The sequence below is a fragment of the Pectinophora gossypiella genome, chromosome 5 (assembly GCF_024362695.1).
Source record: "Pectinophora gossypiella chromosome 5, ilPecGoss1.1, whole genome shotgun sequence".
Taxonomy (NCBI): domain Eukaryota; kingdom Metazoa; phylum Arthropoda; class Insecta; order Lepidoptera; family Gelechiidae; genus Pectinophora; species Pectinophora gossypiella.
The window spans coordinates 7161601-7184079 of record NC_065408.1 but is presented as its reverse complement, the minus strand read 5'-3'; the positions used below and the strand labels follow the sequence as shown (position 1 = coordinate 7184079).

General features: G+C 39.2%; 2 protein-coding genes across 2 annotated transcripts in view; one reads left to right on the top strand and one right to left on the bottom strand.

Moving 5' to 3' along the window:
* Positions 1-22479, top strand: part of LOC126366848 (serine/arginine repetitive matrix protein 2) — a 53088-nt gene that overhangs the window by 21803 nt on the left and 8806 nt on the right. The window contains exons 3-25 of the mRNA XM_050010179.1: positions 1308-1507; positions 2401-2509; positions 2595-2703; positions 4441-4560; positions 5449-5581; positions 6920-6998; positions 7742-7883; positions 8176-8281; positions 8668-8794; positions 10326-10407; positions 11097-11348; positions 11676-11784; positions 12122-12211; positions 12577-12689; positions 12835-12944; positions 13268-13365; positions 17086-17242; positions 17768-17896; positions 18446-18646; positions 19311-19370; positions 19757-19868; positions 20765-20868; positions 22138-22164. Of these exons, the coding sequence (XP_049866136.1) occupies positions 1308-1507; positions 2401-2509; positions 2595-2703; positions 4441-4560; positions 5449-5581; positions 6920-6998; positions 7742-7883; positions 8176-8281; positions 8668-8794; positions 10326-10407; positions 11097-11348; positions 11676-11784; positions 12122-12211; positions 12577-12689; positions 12835-12944; positions 13268-13365; positions 17086-17242; positions 17768-17896; positions 18446-18646; positions 19311-19370; positions 19757-19868; positions 20765-20868; positions 22138-22164 (2769 nt within the window). The remainder of the gene's footprint in view (positions 1-1307; positions 1508-2400; positions 2510-2594; positions 2704-4440; positions 4561-5448; positions 5582-6919; positions 6999-7741; positions 7884-8175; positions 8282-8667; positions 8795-10325; positions 10408-11096; positions 11349-11675; positions 11785-12121; positions 12212-12576; positions 12690-12834; positions 12945-13267; positions 13366-17085; positions 17243-17767; positions 17897-18445; positions 18647-19310; positions 19371-19756; positions 19869-20764; positions 20869-22137; positions 22165-22479) is intronic.
* On the bottom strand, positions 13960-14960 carry LOC126366844 (uncharacterized). The gene is made up of 3 exons (XM_050010176.1): positions 14655-14960; positions 14502-14571; positions 13960-14395 (listed from the first exon to the last, which is right to left on the bottom strand). Exons 1-3 carry the CDS (start codon positions 14907-14909, stop codon positions 14079-14081), a joined length of 642 nt encoding a protein of 213 aa, XP_049866133.1. The 5' UTR covers positions 14910-14960; the 3' UTR covers positions 13960-14078.

Here is a 22479-nt window from a genome sequence, read left to right as displayed (position 1 = left end):
AGACAGCTTCTTCATAATACACTGTGTGTTTTATTTCACACATAATAATTGTTTTGTTGGAATGCAAAACAGTTATAATTTAAATTAATTATTAAAGTTTGACCTGCTATTAGGAGGTTATGTAGTTAATAACTATAGAAAGTTTTTTGACTTCGAGATAAGTTTCAGTATGAGGATATTTTTTTGGTATAACAGACAAGCAAATCAAAACTGCCGTATTCGGGAAGTGTCGCTTGATACTTAACCCACAACTGTAAAAGCGTTGCTGTGACGAATCGATTTGCCTTATGAATTTGACTCTCGATGCTAAACGATCAAGCAAATTGACGGGTTTTGGCCGGTAGATGTTGACTTTATTCATAACCGTATTAATCGGTTTTCTTTGTTTCGTCGTACCATCAATTACAAAATATATAAAGTAATCTTAAACTGCTTCTGTGAAATGGCTCTCGCTACATTTATAACGATAACGACTTGATTTTTGGATCATCACCAATGTAAGAGTCACGCTCTTGTCGGTGTAGCATTCTTCACGCTGCTTTTTAGGGAAAAATAGGGCAGTGGTTTCCCTCTTACCTTCCGCCAGCTTTTTGGGTACCTACCTAATGTTTTCAAAATTTGGCAAGATTATGAAAGTAGGTAACGAACAAAACTTTTTTTAAATGTTACGAATGTAAACTAAGACTTGAAATTCTTGGAAGATCGTATCTTTGAATGTCTCATCTCTGAGTCATCATGCGTGAAGGGTCGAAACATGCAAACATTCGCTCGATATACAGGCTGTTAGTGATATCGGACCATTATTCTGAGTAGTTATCAAGTAGAATTTTTCGTCGTAAAAGTATGAAACTGAAAATAATTTAATAAAATACTAATATTTTCTTGAATTTTCCGACAGGAAATTCCACTTGATATCACCTCAGAATCGTGGTCTGAATCATCCCCCCCAGTATTTGTTACGGTGTCACTAACACCCACACGCACTTGTAAGCTACTTGACACCTGTACGTACTTGTACAGGGTGTAAGTGACATGGTAACTAATACTGAACGGTGGTGATTCAGCTCTTTATTCTGAGTTAATATCAAATGAAAATTTCCATCGCAGAAGTATATAATTGAAAAGCATGAATCATGGTCGGCATTATTCCCCTCAGTATTCGTTACGGTGTCACTAACACCTGTATACCTAATGCGTTTTTTTTTAAGAACAACGCACATTACTTATATAATAAATTGTAGCACCGAATGTAGAGTTTCTAATTTATACATAATCAAAATAAAGTTTCATATTGTAAATGTTTTCAGGTTTGACATAGTCAGAAAACTGGGTCAGGGAACGTATGGCAAGGTACAGCTGGGTATAAACAAGAAGACAGGGCAGGAGGTGGCCATCAAGACGATCAAAAAGTGCAAGATCGAGTCGGAAGCTGACCTCGTCCGCATCAGGCGTGAGGTGCAGATTATGTCCTCTGTCAGACATCCAAACATTGTACATATTTATGAAGGTGTGTTTCTGTAGTTTTATAATGTTGTATACCAGCTACCATGGCATGGCATACGCTATCTATGTAGACGCGACTAATAACGCGAGCTTTGACCAATTAACGTACGAAGTTTATGTACATAACAACATACCATGCGTTTATTGGTCGATGCTTGCTACATTTGTTGTTTCTATACACGTAGCAAGAGCCATGCCACAGGAGCAGTTTAACATTACTTTGTATGATTACTTCAAATGCCTTACGTGTCTTATCTGTCAGCTGCAGCTTTAGAGGATCAAATAATGTATATGTTAGTCATATAATTATTTTAAGACATTGTGGTCAATTGGAATTAAAGAATAATATTACATAAAATATTGTAAAGGACAATTTGGTAAACACTGCGGATTGTTGTCATATTGATACAATTCGGATTTAATCCAAAGTACCAGCTAATTCAATGAAGTACACAAAACTATACGCACAGAGTGTCACAGTTGCGAGCAAATAACAGTAAATGTACAAATAAATTAGTGAACGACGTCTGTGTAAACAAAAACAAAACGGACGACTCAGTTTGCCGACCTGACAGTCCAATCGGCATTTGGCACACGCATTTAATTGGCATTTGCATTACAATGAGACAGTAAAATGTAATATTATATATGTTTTAATGCTATTTACCTTGTATATCATTGCAACATTGTCTTATTAATGAAAGTAATTGTATAGGATAGGTCTTTCACGAAAACAACTTCAAGAGCGAAATATTTGGTTCAATGGCATGCATATAAAATGCCTACGGCTTATGGTTGTGCTAAAAGAAATATATAATGAAAAAATACATTAAATACTATGTATAATGGTAACAATAATGATGACACGATACTAAAGTTCTCTTCATTACTTTTCAGTATTCGAAAATAGTGAGAAAATGATTCTCGTTATGGAATATTGTTCCGGAGGCGAGTTGTATGACTACCTCAGCCAGAAAAAAGTATTACAAGAGGAGGAAGCGAGAAGGTCAGCAATATTTGTATTTAATTATCCTTCTAAGTAGATATTTGGCAGGAAAGTCTGTATTTACACGTGATTCATATATTTCCAGGTTGTTTCGACAAATTGCCACAGCTGTATACTATTGCCATATACACAAAATCTGCCATAGAGATTTAAAGTTAGAGAATGTTTTGCTCGACGACACTGGTAGTGCTAAGGTGAGTTTTAATGATCACACTTTTATAGAATTTCGAACTAATTAAAATTACGTTTCTTTTTCATTACTTAAATACACTTCTCATCAAAAAAATCGAAACACTTCCGTTTTCATTGTTTCTGTCCGAATTTAACACAAAAAAGAATTCATACGATGAAAAAAAATACATAAATGTATAGCTGGCAGTTTGGCCATTACAGTAATAAGCGAAAATTCTAAATTCAAAATTAGAATTTCATTTGTTTATCTTATAAACGAAATGAATCACTGTTTTGAGACAAATGTGTGTTTAGGGTTGGAGTACATTTAGCGTTTAAAAACTAAAAATTGGCGCCTATCCTTAAACTTTTTGTTTTTTATTTCAATACTGTGACTTTGGGACGTCTGAAAAAAGGTTTTTTTTCTAAAACGTATGGATACTTCGCCCACAGAAGCCGCCCAAGTTGTGGCATTGCTGGATTCTGGCCTTAGTCAGCGTGTTGTGGCTGCAAGACTGCATCTAAGCCTGTCATCTGTTCATAGAGTCTATAAACGTTATCGGGAGACTGGTTTGTTCACGCGCCGTTCAGGATCTGGCAGGAATCGGGTCACTTCTGAGCGAGATGATCGATTTATTGTAACAACTTCTTTAAGAAATCGACGCCTTAACGCTTTTCAACTGCAGCAGCGGCTTCGTGTTGTACGAAGGGTGGCTGTAAGTGACTCTACAATTAGAAGAAGGTTGAAGGATCGTGGACTGGTACCGCATAAGCCAGCAAATGGGCCGAAATTAACTGCAGACCATCGAAGAGCGCGCCTTAACTTTGCACGTGAGCACCTAAATTGGTCATACCTACAGTGGAGCAAAGTTCTCTTTTCTGATGAGTGTAAAATTATGCTGTATGGTAACGACGGAAGGAACAAGGTCTACAGAAGAGACGGAGAACGCTATGCGTGCCTGCACTAAACTGTCATCGGTACGTCGAAGAGTGTCTCGAGCCTCATGTGATGCCCTATGCACATTTTATTGGCAACGGCTTCATATTCATGCACGACAATGCTAGGGCTCACACCGCGGGCGTCGTACGAGATTATCTTAACGAAGTCGATATCTCTATTATGGAATGGCCAGCAAGAAGCCCGGACATGAATCCCATTGAACATCTGTGGGATGAATTAAAGAGACGAATTCGAGCAAGAGATCCTGCCCCAGAAACACTTAGCCAGCTGCAAGATGCAATCCAAGAGGAATGGGACAATATACCACAGCATGTGATCGTGACTCTCATCCGATCGATGAAGAACCGTATGGAAGCAGTAATTAGTGCTCGGGGAGGGAATACAAGTTATTAAATAAACGTTTTTTAGCTTTTTTTTTCATTTACGTGTGTTGTTTTATCCATTTCCTTTATACTCCATACGGAATAAAAATGACTCATTTAACAAAATACGAAACCTATGAAAAATTCATTTAAATTTAGAACATTAACATTAAGATTTGATAAGCTCATATTACTCACTATTAAACGACATTTAACATTTATTCCTAAATGTACACATTTTTCTGATAATCCTGACAAAACGTAAACTTGCAAGGTGTTTCGATTTTTTTGATGAGAAGTGTATTTACAGAATATTAGTTTCAAAATTACCTTCGAAATACCTTACAGCCACTTCAGCGCTAAAAGTTTAAATTATACGATTGAAATAATGAGCTGATGTTCAGAACTCAAAACTAATGTTGTCTAATTGTTCACAGATTGCTGATTTTGGCCTGTCAAACGTATTCAAAGAAACGTCATTACTGTCAACGTTTTGTGGGTCGCCTTTGTACGCTTCGCCTGAAATCGTCAAAGGAACACCTTATATTGGACCCGAGGTAAAAAATCTATTGAAACATGTCTATAAAATCTACAATCCGAGACGCGTGTAAATTAACTTTAACAGTTACAATAATGACGAGAGCTGTTTTGTTTTCTATTTTTGGAATTTCCAGTATTTAATACCAAAGACTTAAAACTTTTTACGTCATTAGTTTGTTGCTGTGTATTTTATGATTTGCTTCGAATTGCAACTATGTTTTATTATTCCGGATAAATCAGCATGATACGGAATTGGTCCGTACAATAGAATATAATTTATGATGATATTATTTGACTACTGTGTGTTGTGGCTTGGAATGGGATCTCAACAGCATTCATTGGGTGGTTCTTCGAAAACCGAGAGTCCATATAATTCATTTCGTTAACGAGAAAGAGATAGACCACCGGTGTTCGAAGATCTACCCCATTACCCGTTGTTCAGGGTTTGCCTTGACTATGATCAGCATGATCACGTGGGACTTAGAGATTATTATAAGATCTGTGTGTGTTCAGGAGAGTTCCTGTTACCTAATTTTTAAGAAGAGAGTCAAAGAGCACTTTTTATCCATAGAGTATTCTTAGTCTAAGTATATAGTTATATATATAATAGGTATGTATGTAGGTATAGTATATTATATATGTGTATAATATATTTATAGAGGCTTAGGCATATGTTTGTGTAAATTTATTATTTTTTTAAACGGTTTTATAAGTAGATATAATTATTATAATGTATTTAATATATTGCACCTCTTTTTATTCTTCCGCAGTTATTCTAATACTACCTCTGGGTTGGCTGGAAGAGATCTCTCTTAGAGAAAAGTCCACCCTTGTAAACGTCCATTTCTTGTTTGTGATGTAACTAGTTGTTAAGTGCAATAAAGTATATTAAACTGTATCTTCAGGTGGATTGCTGGTCCTTGGGCGTGCTTTTATACACTCTAGTCTACGGAGCTATGCCCTTTGACGGCTCCAACTTCAAGCGGCTCGTGCGGCAGATCAGCAACGGAGACTATTACGAGCCTAAAAGCCCCTCCAGTAAGTTCCATTTGCTGTTTAGTTTGTCTATCATATTTCTAGCTACTAATTTCTTCTAGATACTTACCGCCTTACCAATAAAATGTAAACAAGCGGTGAACGTGTTTAAGCATTTGACGGTCAACCAAACTTGAATCCAATTATCAAATGATTCGATTCAACTGAGCTTGGCTGTCAAATACTTATAATAATATGTACTTTTTATAGCTAAGGCATAAGGACTTTTTATTAGTCATAAGTAAGAGTAGTCAGATCCAATGACAATAGTCGATTAAGTTTGGAGGATAAACAGCCAGTTGTAAAATCTAGACAGTTTTTGTTTTGTTGAAACCAAATGAATGTGCTAGAAGCGTTAAGACTGTGTAAAAGTACTGTTGCGATTTTCATAGTCGTTTTCATATCTTGTTTACATCTATCGGTCGTTGAGGTAATTGCGCGGTAAACTGCGTTTCAGTGTAATGTTTTCTGTGAACTATTTACCGAGCGCGACGCGACGCATTATTTAAGACATTCTAGACTAGGGTAAGAAAACTAAAGGAATGTTTGAATGAAAATAGTTCTTTATGTAAAGTTAATATGTTTATCTTGCATGACACATCAGACTACATGAGTGTGCGTATGTGTGCACACTTGGAAAATACTACTAGATAGTTCTGTTTATTATCTTTAAAGGCTTTTATTACTTGTAGTTTCGGAAGTAGAATAGAATAATTATCGTGATACGTTATTATTTCGCCTACCTTCCCCTGTCGAATTCTCTATTATTCGGTTATGTTATATCACTTATCTACGCCACATCTACGCAATTGTTTATTTCTATACTAACTATTGTACGTTTTAGGCTGTTCACGTTGTTCAATTCGTAATGTATTGTTCGATTTGCAACTCAAAATCTTAATTAAACATTTCCGACAAGAAATACAGCTATCATCGTTTATAGTATAAGCGCTAAAGGAAAACATCGTAAGGAAACACCGTAAGGTTTTATTGGCTGGTTTTCCCTTCGCGGGTTGGAATGTGAGACAGTCGCTTCTGTAAAAAAACCGGACCTGTGAAATCTTCAGGTTAGGTAAACAGACCCTGTGAAAAACGGGATAATGCTAGGGAGATGATGATTATCGTATATAGTACTTACAATCAAGAGACGTTATTATTTTTTATACCGGGTGAGCCCAAAGCGCTCCCCATTTATCCGGCCAATTGATGCCATTTGCGTCAAATCTACAATAAGTCACGCCAATAAAAAAAATACATTTTCTTTAAGGTGTCCTTTTAACTATTATATGAGTGCGACCGATCGTATGTATGAAAGTTTAACATTGTTAATCATTGTTGCAGCCGCCTCGCCGCTAATCCGCGACATGCTCACAGTGGACCCACTCAAGCGCGCAGACATCGCCTACATCTGCGACCATTCGTGAGTACAACATCCTGGCTTTACATGCGAAGTTAAAATAACTTTTGCTGCTTCGGTGATTATATTGTGTATTGAAATGATGCTTTTATTATGCTAAGTTTATTTAGTCATATAAGTAAAATGTGATACTATTAGGTACAGAGATTTTAAGGCTTACGATCGCACATTGAGAAGGAAGATCTCTTTATTCTTTACGTTGTTTATTTGGTTTATTTCACAACAAATGGTTAGTAAGTCCAAAAGATGAAATAAATCTTAACCTATGTTAGTACGACATTTTAATTATAATTTTATATTTTGCCTGACCGATCACAGAGATGCTTATGATGATGGATATACAAAATAGTTTGAGAGGTATGAACCTTTATTGAGAAACACGGTATTCTGACATGACCCGTGCGAATAGGCTAGTTTCCAACTAGTCAAATCAGTTACTTTTTAATAAACGTTAAAACACGAAATTACTATGAAATTTGTATGAAAAAGCAAACTGTGACGTCATAGAAAAACGTAATAAATGACGGACTTATTATTACTTTTTTCTTGATTACAATTCATAAATAAGTTAAATATGAAAAACAAAATGTTTTTCGTTAGTTTTAGATGTGTCTTTATTTAGTTATCAGAATTTCATAATTTATCTTGAACCTAGTACACGACCCAATTGACTGGATACCTCACGTAGTCCCCTTGGTACGCGTAGAGTTACCACACACGGGATTTATATTGTGAACATTTCCCAGATGGGTGAACCTGGGCTGCGAGTCATCGTGCCTGGAGGTGGCTGAGGCGCTCGCTGCGCAGACGCCGGTGCGACTCGACCTGCTGCTGTCGCTGGCGCCCGCTGCGCCCACCAACTCCAACTCCGTCGTCGTGCCCAACGAGGTCAGTACTTCTCGTGTGAGTTCGTGCTCTACAGTGAAGGAAAACATCGTGAGGAAATACCCACATACTCGAAAAATGCATTTTCGGAAGTATGTGACCTAACCTGTATTGGGCTGGTTTTCCCTTCGCGGGTTGGAAGGTCGGACACGCATTCGCTTCTGTAAAAATCGGACCTGTCAAATCTTCAGGTTAGTTAAGCGGACCCTGTAAAAACGAGACAATATATATTTTACTTCTCTTATTTCTTGAGCAGCTAGTTACGTATCAAAATGTTTTTTTTGGTCCCTAGCAGGCAGAGTTGGGTCAGGAGGAGAGTTGCACTGACCTCACCAGCTCCGCGTCGATGGCCGTGGAGCCCAGCAACTCGGCTGAGAAGAGGATTTTGGACCTTGTCGCGGGTATGTACGATACAATTGTATATTTACAACATTGAATTGGGTTGAAGTAGAGGGAGGTTGCTGTTGAGGTGGATTACCACCCTCAGCAACCCTGGTGTCAGGGTTATTATTGAGCCGTCAAAGCTTGTGACATGGCTCATGTAACGACTATGTACTTGCAACAGTAAGTAGTAACCGGGACCAATGGCCAGCGCCTACGGAAGGACGGATCATCTTACTTTCGGACAATCGGGGGATGTCCTAACCAAGCCAAGGCTCACAGAGTGATTTTTGTGATATGTCCCCACCGATATTCGAACCCGAGACCTCTGGATCGTGATCCCAACGCTCAACCACTGGATCACGGAAGCCGTTAGTAGTGTCAATAACCCCTGTGAACTTTTCAGAGGGCGGTGAGGATGCGATCAAGCCGTCGCCGACGCGCACCATAGTGTCTGCAGGCGAGAACAAACGTAAACTGGAGCTCGCCATGTCTGCCAGCGGGTTGCAGAGGAAGAAGGAACGAGTTGGAAGGTAAGAAGAAGTAATATTAATTTAAAACGTCAGTTTCGTTACAGAGTTCGTTATGGTTCTGAGGCTCAATATACTTTTTTTACTGTTAGAAAAATAGAAAGAAAGAAAGAAACGTTTATTATAAAGGGACACCACAGTAACAAATACAAAACAAATATATAATTTAACACACAACTTAATATATATATATAATTATTTATTTACTTCGGAAAACAAAGAGTTCCATTGGTGTTAGTAGCACTTAAAATAGGTTAGTAAAATTAAACTAAACACAAAACAAATAGGATTCATAACGCGCCTATTGCCACGCGCACGAGATGCCACACAAGCGGACAGTCTGGACTGTGGGCGACCACCTGCAGGATGCTGCTGCCACTGGCGCGCACGCGCCTCAACAAGGACGCACATCGCTTGCGCAGGATCGCCGGGAAACCGTCCACACGCTCATCCGCGAACATGCCTGAGGCACTGCAGTAGCGCGGCAGCCCCAGCAGCATCCTAAAGGCGTTATTATATTGGACCCGCAGGGCATTAAACGATTTTTGGGTATACTTGCACCAGAGGCTGCTTGTATAAAAAGATTGACAATAAGCTCTAAAGAGCGTGATTTTCACTTTCTTTGTACAATGAGCAAACCTCCGGATAATCATATTTGCCCTCACCGCCAGTGCCCTGCGTTCCCGCTCTATGTCCTCGTCGTCCCCGAGGTCCTCCGTTAACACATGGCCCAAATATATAAACTTTTCAACTCTGGCAAGCTGAGTGCCGTTTATGGTCAAAGACGGAATCACATTTGGATATTTATTCCCCGATTTAAACACCATAAACTCACATTTTCCAGAGTTGTAAATCAGGCCATGCGATTGAGCGAAGCCCTCACAGATCGACAAGAGCTTTCTTAACGAACCTATTGTCGGTCCCAGCAACACCATATCATCAACTTACAATCAAACAAAACACATAATAAAAACAACATACACGAGAAATACAAATAAATGAGTGTATGGACTGGTCAACGATGGTGGTGGTGTCCTTTATAAAAGGGCCTCACTCAGCATAAGCCGCGGCGCTAGCCACGACGCTGGTATTCTGTGGACCCTTTGAAAATGAGGTTGGACGTGTGTCTAGAAAATCGATCCTCAGTAACTTAGGAAATCGTAAATAACATTTGTTTGAATAAGAAATGCTTAGCTCAAACTTATTGTCTCCTAGTTAGCTGTTCTATTCCCAAGATAATTTCCATGATAAAGAACATAAGGAAAAGAAACAAAAATCTAATTCTACATGTTTGGAAATACAATCAAATGCAGGTATCATTTACTAGGAACCGGTTTGGTTTAAGTTTCGCTATTAAGCTGTCGTATACACTGACCTTTCACAGAAACATATCAAACTCTATCACGGATGCAAGTTACGTGTAATACACGGCAGCTGTCTTCTTGCATGCCAAAATCACCCACTCAAAGATACTCATATTCTAAATATATGTAATGTTGACGCGGAGTTTATTTGCTGTTTATTTCATGTACAGTTGTGCGAGTATCGCCCCGCAAGCACCTGTGTTGGAGGAGGCGGCAGGAGATATGCCTCCGGAAGATATGCCTGCGGAACCGGTAAATATGAACTTTATTCTCCATTCCATTCTAGGGAAATGGCAATGTTTTCTCGCTAAAGCGGCTTATAAGGTGTATTCTATAGGATTATTATATGACTTCAGTTGACAGGTGTGAACCTGTAAATCATGGTACATTTTAATAAAGTGAAAGTGGTTGAATTGGGTAGTTTCCTAGGTCAAAGTTACATTATGAAATTCTGAATTCGGTGACAAATAACGTATTATTTTTCCTAATTAAGAATTTGAATAAAGAAGAACGTAATAAGTGCGACATTTTGTCACGTTTTTCTATGACGTCACAAGTTGCTTTTTCTTACAAATTCCATAGTAATTTTGTGTTTTGACGTTTAGTAAAAAATAACTGATTTGACTAGTTGGAAACTACCCTATTATATTGACAGTTTGAATACTTCTACGGAGAATTACTTTTCTTTTTTATATCCAATTTAATAATCTAAAGGCTTGTTAATGTGCGTGATACCCCATCGGATTGACGTACGAGTAAATACCCATGTGTAAACTATTTATTTTGTGTAGATTATCACGTTGGTAGTTGGGTAAACATACATCTCCGCCAACCTGTCGTATATCGAAACGCAGATCTAAACCAGACACAATACAAAATCTATTGTGTCTGCTATCTCGATAGATGAGAGGCTAAATAACAAGGTGTATTGAATGTGGCAGACCTCTCCACCAACATTGAAGTCGTCAGCAACAATCACGATCCAGCCTTCGCCCGCCCCTGCGCCCGCCGCCACGCCTAACGAACTAGTCAGAGACCTCACGAGGGACATCAAAGAGACTCCAAAAGAAACTCCCAAAGAAGACGACTTGAAAGACAAGACCGGCGCGAAGCCCCGCGTCACTGTCAAGAAAAAGGTCTCGCCACAAAAGTCAGTCGAAGAGAAGACGTCGCCGGATAAGGAAGAACCAAAAGTAAGTAACAAACGTTTGTAGCTAAACAGTAAAATGGGAAAGAAAGGCTACCATGGGTATCAAATAAAGTTACACTCTATACATTCTCATAAAGTATTCACTCTGTAGAAACATTAAAACAGCGAATTTAGTATACCTCATTAAAACGATCTTAATGGCTGAAATGATTATGAAAGGCTTCCCACGCTTACCTCTTTTATGTTTTATTTAATTTCGTGGATGTAAAAAAATAATTTCGATGATGTCTCGCAGAAATACTCAACAATATAATCCAATGCCTATATTATACTTATATTACAGCAACACGTAATTGTTTCTGTTTGACAGCCGGAAGATAAGCCAAGTTCCGTGGCTTCCGCAGCGGACAAGCTCACGTCACTGTCGCTCTCGCAGCAGCCCAACCAGGCGCCCAAGCCGAAGAAACTGTCTATTCCGGGCAAGTACCTACTTTATTTCTTCCCTCTTTACGTACCCCCTCCGGTTCATTGAGGGAAGGCATGTGCCCAGCAGTGGGACGTATATAGGCTGTTTATGTTATGTAGGTACCTACTTACTTTATTTCTCAATTAACACTTTCGTACGTATTAGTACGTATGCAGCAGTGACTTCTATCCGAATACTATTATGCAGACTCAACGGATATTGTTCTGTCCGATTGCAGTGTCACCTCGCAGGTCCAATTCTGACTCTGAACCATCCAGGAATCAACACAATCAAACACAAAAAAGTCATCAAAATCGATAGAGCAGAATTTAACGTTTGAGTTTTTGCAGGCGGTAACGTGGGCAGTTTCAAGGAACAGTTTGAGAGACGTGCGTCGCTTACCGCCGCGCCAGAGGTCAAACGCAATGTTTCCAAACCAGGTAAAAACTGCATCTAGTAATCTAATTCTTTATTTGAAAGTTTAGATTTCATAGTCACAGAACATCTCAATGATTTAATTTCTTGTCAAGTGGCTTTGGAGTTTTGTCTTGATTAACTGAGACGTGGAAAAGTAGTTTTATAATGGATTCGTACGATCGTACATAAATACATAAATATGTTATATCGCGTTAGCACTACTTTGCGACGCTTGAACCTTTTCTTGAAGAGGTAAGTGGTAGAATGTCTTTCAATAAAAGTGGGAGAGAAAAGAAACTTTAGAAGTTATTGTTGTTTACTTATTGTCATCATATCCAACTTAGGAGTTTATGTATGTAAATATAGTATCGTCTTATTTGTCCTACAGTGGTATCGAAGATCGCGAAGCCTAAAGCACAGAGTGAGGACCGCGACCTACCGTCCAAGTCGCCTGACAACGGCACCGTGCGTCTACAGCAGATCGGCATTGAACCATCTCCGGTAAGGAATTTGACTTATTTTTGTAAATCTTTCTGCTCCCGCAACTGTTTTCTATCGCTGTATATTATCTACGTAGAGGTGATACATAACCTAGGTTTTAACCAATCGACGCAGTATACGTTGTAACAGTCTGTTTTGATATTAGGCACCAATGGAGGAGCAGATGTCTCGCGGCGGCGTGAAGAAAACTGAGAGCGAGCCCTCGCACAGCAGCACCGCCGTCGATCCCTCATTCTTACTGCAAGACGCTAGGAGGTAAGCACTTGGTATAAGGCCACGAATTTATTTCAATCATGACTCACCCGTGCGTGCACTTTATAATCCCGCAGTTGTCCAAATCGCGGTCTTAGAAAACCAACTTTATATAATAGTAAAAAAGATATCAACCAAAAGATACTTTTTTTGCTAACATGAGAATAGTTATTCTTATAGTTACTTTGAAAAGATATGTGTAGTGACTATTGGTAACATGTAGGATTTAAGTCATGTGAAAACAAAACTTATTCCGTGTATTTATGTCAGCAAGAAATGTCATGAATTAAAAAGCATCTGGTAAACCACAATGTGTTGATGCGCAGGAGTCTACAAAACTCGATGGCTAAGCTAGCGGAGGAGAAAGCGGGTGAAGACCGCCGTCGCGCAGCGCGCGACATCATATCTACCGCCATCCGCACTGGTAAGTCATCTTGGATGTCATAAAATGCATTGTCACGTGTTATCTGGTTGATGGTTGCGATGATTGCGAGTGTGGAGTATCACCACAAACTATGGCTCACCTTTTGTGCTGTCCTAAGTGCCCTAACTCCTGCACTATTAAGGACCTTTACGAAGCCACTGACAATGCCGTAAGCGTGGCCAATTATTGGTCAGCAAAAATTTAGTATCGATCGCCATCGACTCGCAAAGGAGAAGACGTGTTATGTCTTGAGAAAACTTAGAACGCGTTCAGTTGTTTATCTTCCCGGCCATGTCGTATTACCCAAATATAACAATGGGCTGATATGATCACCTGTCACCCTACCCATCATATCCATTTTAAGGACTTCCATCCATTCCAAAACTACAAATTGTCTGCTTATTAGGGACTCTTCTAAGCCCATTTAGGATCACGACGTTCATGAAGTCTGTACGTGGGATCAAGAGCGTGTGAATGTTGTCTCACACGTGGAAAATGTTAAAAATAATATAAGTATTTACTTATATAATTGTCAGTGACGAACGTATTGTAATAACTTCCCTTTGAGATAATCTTAGGAAACAAAATAGATAATCTCTCTAAAATGTAATTTTTAATAAAGTATAATAAATAGCTTATTGAACTAATTGTAGGGTAACTATCCAGTCAAGCGCATTATTCCAGGTTCACACTTACATATGACAATTTATATTCTAGTTTTGTCCGAATACAGCAATAACTTGTTCAATCAAGAGACGGACGTCAAGGCCATTTTCATGTACCGTATAAACCAAACTCTTGAACTCTGGGCTTCTCCAAAGGGCGTCGTATAACCTCTCCCATTCTTTAGTTTTGAGTTTATCAATAGTATTCCGGAAATTAGAATCTTCTTTCATCTTCTGCTCAAATAGTGCTGCCAGTTTGCTTTTGGGGAAGAATCCCATAGATTCATTGATAAACGAATTCAAAGCGGAACTTTCTTTTACATTCCCGGGTGGTCTCTTCCTAAACCTGACCGGCTCGTTCATATCTGAAATGAAGTGATTCATTGTCACGTGAACATTATTTGATAGATGACTAATGGATTAAAACTTTTAACAGCTATATAGCTGAAAATCACATTAAATTATACTAACCTAACAATTCGTTTATTCTGCTCAGAGAGTACACGACGTCAATTTGCGCATCATCTAAAAAACGAATCACCTGAAATAATTTCAAAATGCGTAAATTCCATAAATAATACCATTTACCAGTTTAACACAGACAAATATAAAACAAATACATACGGCTTTAAATTCAGGCAAAGTTTGTGTTTCATGCCAAACTTCCTTGAAGTTTTCCGTTCTGAAGTATGTGACGGCATATCCGAAATCCGTGTTTTCGCCGTAGTGCCTGAGCAGTCGTTCCAGTTCCAATCCAGACTCCGCTATAATAACACCAATGAAGTCCTCGACATGCTTGGGAAATGGCTTAGTTTCATATGGCGCAGCGTAACTATAAGTCACCAGGAAGACAACTAAACACGCACCAATGACTCTCATGGTAGGGGACACTTACAAACAATAAAATAAAGTACTCTGATAACCACCTTTTTATAGTGGAACGTGCTTACAATATGATAAAATATATCATAACATGGGTCATTGATAACGTCTTCCACAATTATTCAGTGTACAGTTGATCATGTACCTATCATTCGAAATCATTAATTAATTGTGGCAATATGTCTCTAATATCTCGATTACATAAGATTACTAAATCTTTTAAGGGGCAATGTATACGTTTTTACAATAATATTCCCATTGACATTCAGAATTTGCCTTTCAACTGCTTTAAGACAGTAGTTAAACAAAAACTTTACAAAAAAGGTTATTATAAAGTTAGTGATTATTTAGAAGATATGAATGCATGGGATTAACTGTCTGAGAACTGATATTACGCAGCTAAATTACTCAATTGTATATCAATATTTTATGTTTATTTTTTTAAAGAACGTCTAGGGCCCTGTGCCGAGGTTTTTCTTGCAGCTTCTTTTCCCCGGCTATACAGGTTGTGAGAAGCTGCAGTAGTTTTAGGCGGATGAGACGTTCGTTATGTAAAAATTGACGATTCAAAGTGTAACTATGTTACCTACTGAATAAAGATATTTTTGAATTTGAATAGTAAACACAAAATAATACAATAACAGAGCTCAAAAGAAGCACAATCAGTATGCTTATTAACCTTCGCCCTTAGTGGTCTTCGTATAATGTTCTCCTAGTGGATTATATAAAGACAACTCGTTAAACCTTGGAGTGCGATGACTTTTAACATTGTGATGTGTAGTGCAAAATGCTTATGATAAGTGGAGATAAACAGGCCTATCTTTGCTGCAAGTCCAGATATGAAAATTATGTAAATAATAGATGAACTTTCTTATAGAAAATGAGGAAAGTTCCACTTATGGTCAATAATATGTAACGTGATAATAAACGTTCAAATTAGGTACTATTTTATACATCTACACCACCCTACATGGTTGACGGACAGGAGAAAGCACCAAAAGGGTAGAATTTTAAAGTCAAAATGTGTTTCTATTAAGTATACGTAACCAAGATAACACTCCTCGCCAGCTATGTTAAAATCCCATGTAATTAGGGGGTGAGCCTACTGCCATAAACCGGGCACAAATCCAGGAAAGCACGTGATTTCAATTATCTATAATGTAATGTAAGTCACGAGAACGAAAGGACTATCACGGATGTAGGTACCCCAGCTAGCATAACATACATAAACTCACGCCTATTTCCCACCGGGGTAAGCAGAGACAATGGAATTCCATTTGCTTTGATCCTGACACACTTCTCTTGTTTCTTCCATATAAAGCTACAAGCTTCAAGCTAGTAGCAATTATGAATAAACTACTATACCAGATGGAAATTTTTTGACTGTGGTATCAAGATTAGGATAACAAGATGGGATGTCGTGTGAAATATAGTTGGATACAGCTATCTATGTTATCATCAGAATTTCTAACCTTTTATAGAGTTCAAGTTTCAAACTAATAACAATCTTACGGATGTAATTTTATTTTGATTATGTCGCTTTTTTTGTAATTGTTTTTATCAGTTACCTTTCCTGTTAGGTATCAATAAATAACATAATATTTTTTTTACCCTTTGAGTACACAATAAGCTGATAACCCCATGATGGACCTATGATGTTCAATTGATTTCGTTGGACAGATATAATGTTTTGTACAATATTGTTCCACTCCGCATGCGTGTCGCACGCAAGCAATCAGATTTTCGTATCGTTTATTGCACGCGTGCCATCCACGTGGTGTTGCATGTTAGGAAATAGGCCTTAAGACGGATTTTCACAAACAGCTGAGGCACCTTTTTAGGAAAACTTATAAGTGGATGATTATTATTTCAAAAATATATTCATTTGTTCACGCAATAATTACAAACAATACAAACATGTGACTTACAAATAAAACACCTCCAATGCGCCACATCGAGTCAATCTGAATTGAAAACTTTCTGAATTCCCAAACTTACCTTTTGACAAAAATAATTGCCAGCCCTTGCATCTCCCGAAGCCCAGATGAATTGCATTGAAAGATTATTATTTCAAAATAGATTTATACTCATATTTTGATCTAATATTTTTTGTGAACAAACAAAATAAATTTTGTTTTGATCCTGTTTTTATTAATCGTCCAATCCTTTCCAGGTAAGCCCCCAGTACCGTATGGACGGTCGTCGTCTGCAGGGGTAACGTCATTAGTTTCGCCTCCAGGCACGCCGCCCACGCCCCCTGCCGGGACCACGCCGCGCGTGTTCCGCACTGAAGCGCATCACCGCGTCGAGGATCATCGTCCCTCCAACAGGTAAGTCTCTTGTACTCGGTCTACTCATTCTTGGCTTTCGTTTTTTTTAATTTGATTTTTTTTAAAACAAAGTAGGATGCAGCCTAATGAGGGACTCGTTAACTTAGCAAATGCCAATAGTCTTCAAAACCACTACTTTGATGGTTTGAGTAAACTTTACTACGGTGTTCTTGTTTGAGGAAAAATATGCACTTCATATTAATACATCAATACACAATAAATAATATCACGCCTATTTCCCGTTGGGGTAGGCAGAAACCACGGAATTCCACTTATGATCCTGACACACAACTTTCGCTTCTTCTATTTTCATCAAAGACTTCGAATGCATGCTCGCCGGTTTAGAGTACTCTTGCCCTGGGCTTTTTTTTAAACATTCTGGATCTGATCTCGGTATGTACGCTTAGACATTCCTCTTCCAACCTCACCACTTACACCCGTATCGTAAATTTTCTTCGTCTACACACATCGGTACACGTGTATAAGTTATCTGATCACATATTTACTTTGTACAATACTTAGCAGGGGCGTGTCTGTGGAGCGTATCATCCCGATCAACATAACTCCGGAAGAAGCGCCGACGTCGCCGCCACCCAAGGTTGCACCTGTCCCCGCGCCCGCTGCCGCGCCCAGGCCCGCCCAGACGCCTTTGAGGTATCTAAAACAAGCATGCATACGAATAACCAACCACTTATTTCAAAGGTTAACGTACAAGGCGGTAATCCAGAATGCCTATACGCCCGTAAATTTTTATATAGGGTCTATCTAATCAAATCAGTTACTCTTTACAGAACTTTTTTAACTTGACTTATTGTAGATTTGCGCAGATGGCATTAACTATTTGGCCGGACTAATGGGGCAGCTGAGGGCTCTCACCCGGTACAAAATTTAAGACAATAAGCGTGAAGGTGCCCAGTTGGGTGCCAACCTCGGCTCATGGCGTCGTCTGAGGTTTACAGAACGTTAAAACGATACATTTATATGGGATTTTTAGAAATATTGAAGTCATCAATAAACATCGTGAAAAATCTTACTCAATTCCGCAAGTGTTACGGAATTATTAATGAAATGAATTTGATAAATATGAAAAGAGAATTAGATTGTTTTTTGGGTTAGTCCAGAATTGCGTTCGATAATGATCTTTGACCCAGTCAACTACCCAATTCGCCATCGCACATTACTATTGCACTGGTGCACTTCCAGACGCCTAGTGTCCAACGAGTCCACAGCGTCGGAGTCGTGCGCCAGTCCGAGCGGCGAGCCGATCAAGAAGTCAGCGCGCGAGTTCATCATCCCCATCGCGGTGGAAGGCAAGGGCTACGTCACGCCGCGCCAGCGCAGCCTCGAGCCTGAGGCCTCCTCCGCTTCTAGGCTCGCGCGTACGCCGAAACCACGACGTATTAGGTACTTATCTAAAATTTTAATATAATATTAACTCAGTCATTAAATAACTCACCCCTGACTGTTTCCGGTGCAAATATGCCCATAACCCTTGCCGCATCAGCGATGCTTGTAACATTTATTTAGGTTAGCGTCTGATCATAATCTCACTTGTTAGTAAGTGATGATGTGGGCTAAAGTGTAACACGTTTTCCTAGCCTTATTATACATATACATACTTCATACATATACTCAAGCCTAATTCTCACCGGGGTAAGCAGATACTATGGAATTTACTTCGACCCTGACGTACTTCTCTTGCTTCCTCCGCATTCATCGATCGCTTTATACACGCACACTGGTTCAGAGTAGATCTTACTCTACCTTTTCTACGGACATCGCCAATTTGGTCAATGTACATCCTCCTAGGTCTTCCTCTACCAGCCCTACCACCAAACTTCGCTTTATATTGTGCTTTCGCAGCCTTATTATATTACTCACTCTATCCTTGAAAAGTCCAAGATAATTATATTATGGAAACACATTCCGGAAAGCTGTTTACACTTCTTCGCTGTTCGCATTAAAAGGAAGCGACGGAAGCGTTTTATGCCCTACCCACCCTTTATTCCTACATTTCCCTTCTAAAATACTTTTCATCGATTTTAATAAACATAATTCGCGTTTACAGTAGCCTGGTCAGCGGGGGTGAATCGGAAGAGGAAGACGACTCGCATATGCATCGACTTAGGTAAGCAGGTTTTGACTATTACACTATATAGGTAACGTGCTAACATATAATGAGCGTTTCGTACCGTAACATAATAAAAAATCGGTCAAGTGCGAGTTGGAGAAGCGCACCGAGAGGATGCATCAGCAAACAAAGGTTGAACTCAACCGACAGTGGTAAATAACGCGGCGCAATGCTACTATATAAAACCTTTAATCGTCTGTCATTTACTAATAGGGTCCTGTTACTGTGTCTTGGGAATTTACAAAATCCCCTAAAATATGGAATGCTTCCGTGAACCCCTTTGTAAGGGGTCTACTTATCAAATCCAAGATAAGGGTCAATTCATCCATTCGAGTTGATTTGTATGTATCCATATATTCAATAACCTATCAATATATTCGCAGGTCGTCGCGCGCCGCTCGCGCCGAGTCCGTCAGCTCCGGCGAAGAAGATGAAGAGGATGAGGGCTTCCACCTGCTCACTGCTGAGAACCTCTTCTCTACGTTGCTACACAGGGTAAGGGCTTAAACGACTCCTATAGTCTTCTTCTCTCGTGTGGGTTGTGAGATCAATGACCAACCTCATCAACCCTGGTGTCAGGGCTACTATTGAGCTGCCAAACGCTCTTAACATGGCTCATGTAACGACTACATACTTATTTACTTACGTAGATAGTAGCCAGGACCGAGTGCTTAACTTGCCCTCCGAAACACAGATCATCTTACTTTGGGAAATTGGGTGATCAGCCCAACGCTCAATCACTGAATGCTCATCTAAAGAGTTATATAAACCTATACTTCAATATTATGCATAGATGTCTAAAGACGTAACACGCGTATATGCATTTCGGCATGTGACCTAACCTATATCGAGCTGGTTTTCCATTCGCCAGTCGTTTGTGTAAACATCCGGATCTATAATATCTTGAGTTTAGGTAAGCGGACTCTGTGGAAATGGGATAATGCTGGGGAGAGGATGATGCTCGAAGACATAACGCGTTACGCCGTTAGGCCCGGCTACTAGCCGTAAAACTCCTCCACCAACTCGCTGTGGAGCAGCATCGCTCCTCCAGTTGATTGATGGGAGGTCTGGGGGGTTAAAAACTCTACATCTCATCGCAATTCATCTATAAATCAATATTGCTATTTGACATTTGTTTGCATTGTGCACATACTTTTATATGCGCAAGTGTCAAATTGCAATATTGCTTTTTTAGATGAATTACTTCGATGTGGTTTAACCTACCTGTATCCAGCAGTGCATATAGTCAAATTCAGTGGTTTAAAAATTCGAATCCTGATACTACGATGTCATTAATGCGTTCTCTGAACAGGGCTACTACGAATTGTTAACTGAGACGATAACCGGAATAGTGTATTGGAAATTTTTCATTTTATAATGTAACATTACAGGTCCGCGCGCTGACAAACCGTCTGAACGGCGAGGAAGGCCCGGGTTTCCCGCAGCACCCACACTCGCTCTTCAACAACCTACACCAGTCGCCATTCTTTAACAGGTAACATTCTACTCGTTTTTCATACGCGTGGCTTTACACATAGGCACTTTGGGAAATTGTTGCTGTCTGCTTTAAAAAGGGTCGACGGGACTGACCCGAGACAGACTGACGGGGCAGACTTCCCAGAACTGATTCTGGGAAGTTAAAAAGGCCACATTGTTGCAAATTCATCTTTTTAAAAAATAATATAGGCCCGCGTTTGACCACAATCTCACCTGATGGTAAGTGACGATGTTGTCTAGGGTGAATCACGTTTACCTAGCAAAAGCTTATTCCCTCTAGCCTGGAAGACTCCCCAATTATAGCGAGTTGAAAAAACAGACGACAGTTCCAATCCTTTGCTGTTCGCATCAAAAAGGAAGAGGCAAAACGTTTAGTGTGGATTGGTGGTATATCCACAACATAAGGATGAAATGCCCGCCGACGCCTAGCTGTCCGTTGGAAATAGAACTTAAAAGCCTTTTTAGACGCAGACAGCTCCAACCATCATCACATGTTACTGAATTAGATCAGAGGGTCTAAAAAGGCACATCAAAGCAATTCATCTAAAGAGCAATATTACAATTTCACATTTGCGCCTATAAAACTAAGTGCGCAATGTCAACAAATATCAATTAGTAATATTGGGTAACGACCTTCGTGGTCCAGTGGTTGAGCGTTGGGCTCACTATCCGGAGGTCCCAGGTTCGATTTCCGGTGGGGACATATCACAAAAATTACATTGTGGTCCCTAGTTTGGTTAGGTTAGGTTTGGTTACTGGCTAATAACCAGATTGTCCGAAAGTAAGATGATCCGTATTTCGGAAGGCACGTTGAGCCGTTGGTCCCGGTTACTACTTACTGATGTAAGCATGTAGTCGTTACATGAGCTATGTCAGGGGCCTTTGGCGCCTCAATAGTAAACCTGACACCAGACACACAATAGAAGAAGAAGGATTGGTAATATTGCTTTCTTGGATGAATTGCTTCAATGTGGCTTTTTATTTACCTACTGATATTCATTGAACTGTTTCTTTCTACCTTTCATCTCAAGGCACCTACTTCGTTCTAAATATTTCAGTTAAACAGAGTATCACACATACCACCATTCATTGTCCACTTGGGCCATAGGTGTAATATTTTTAACATTTAATTTCATTAAGTACATATTTTATTTTATTTATTAAATATAAACTTCTGATACTTCATATAAACTGTGCATGATATTAATTTTAAGTATTTCTTGCTGTTTTCATCCGATATTAATACATTTTAATTTTACGCATGCAGCCCTCACTTACCAAGGAGAAATCTATTGTAAGTAAATCTTTTATTATTTTTGGTACACGTTGTATATATTTGTAAATCATTTTATAATAATCCGTTTATTTCTCCGCATGCAGCACACATAGATATGTGGAGAGTAAACGAAGTGTTTCGGAAACGTGAGTGGTATTTTGTCGCAAGATTCGTTTGACAGTGACCCGTCATCCAAGCTCATCTGAATAGTGGTCATTTGTCACTGACAAGGAAACTGTTTTTTATAGATAGAAAATGCCCCATGTCAAATTGAGTAAACCTTTAATAAAGCACCTTATAATTTTAAATTATCGTAAAATATTCCTACAAATT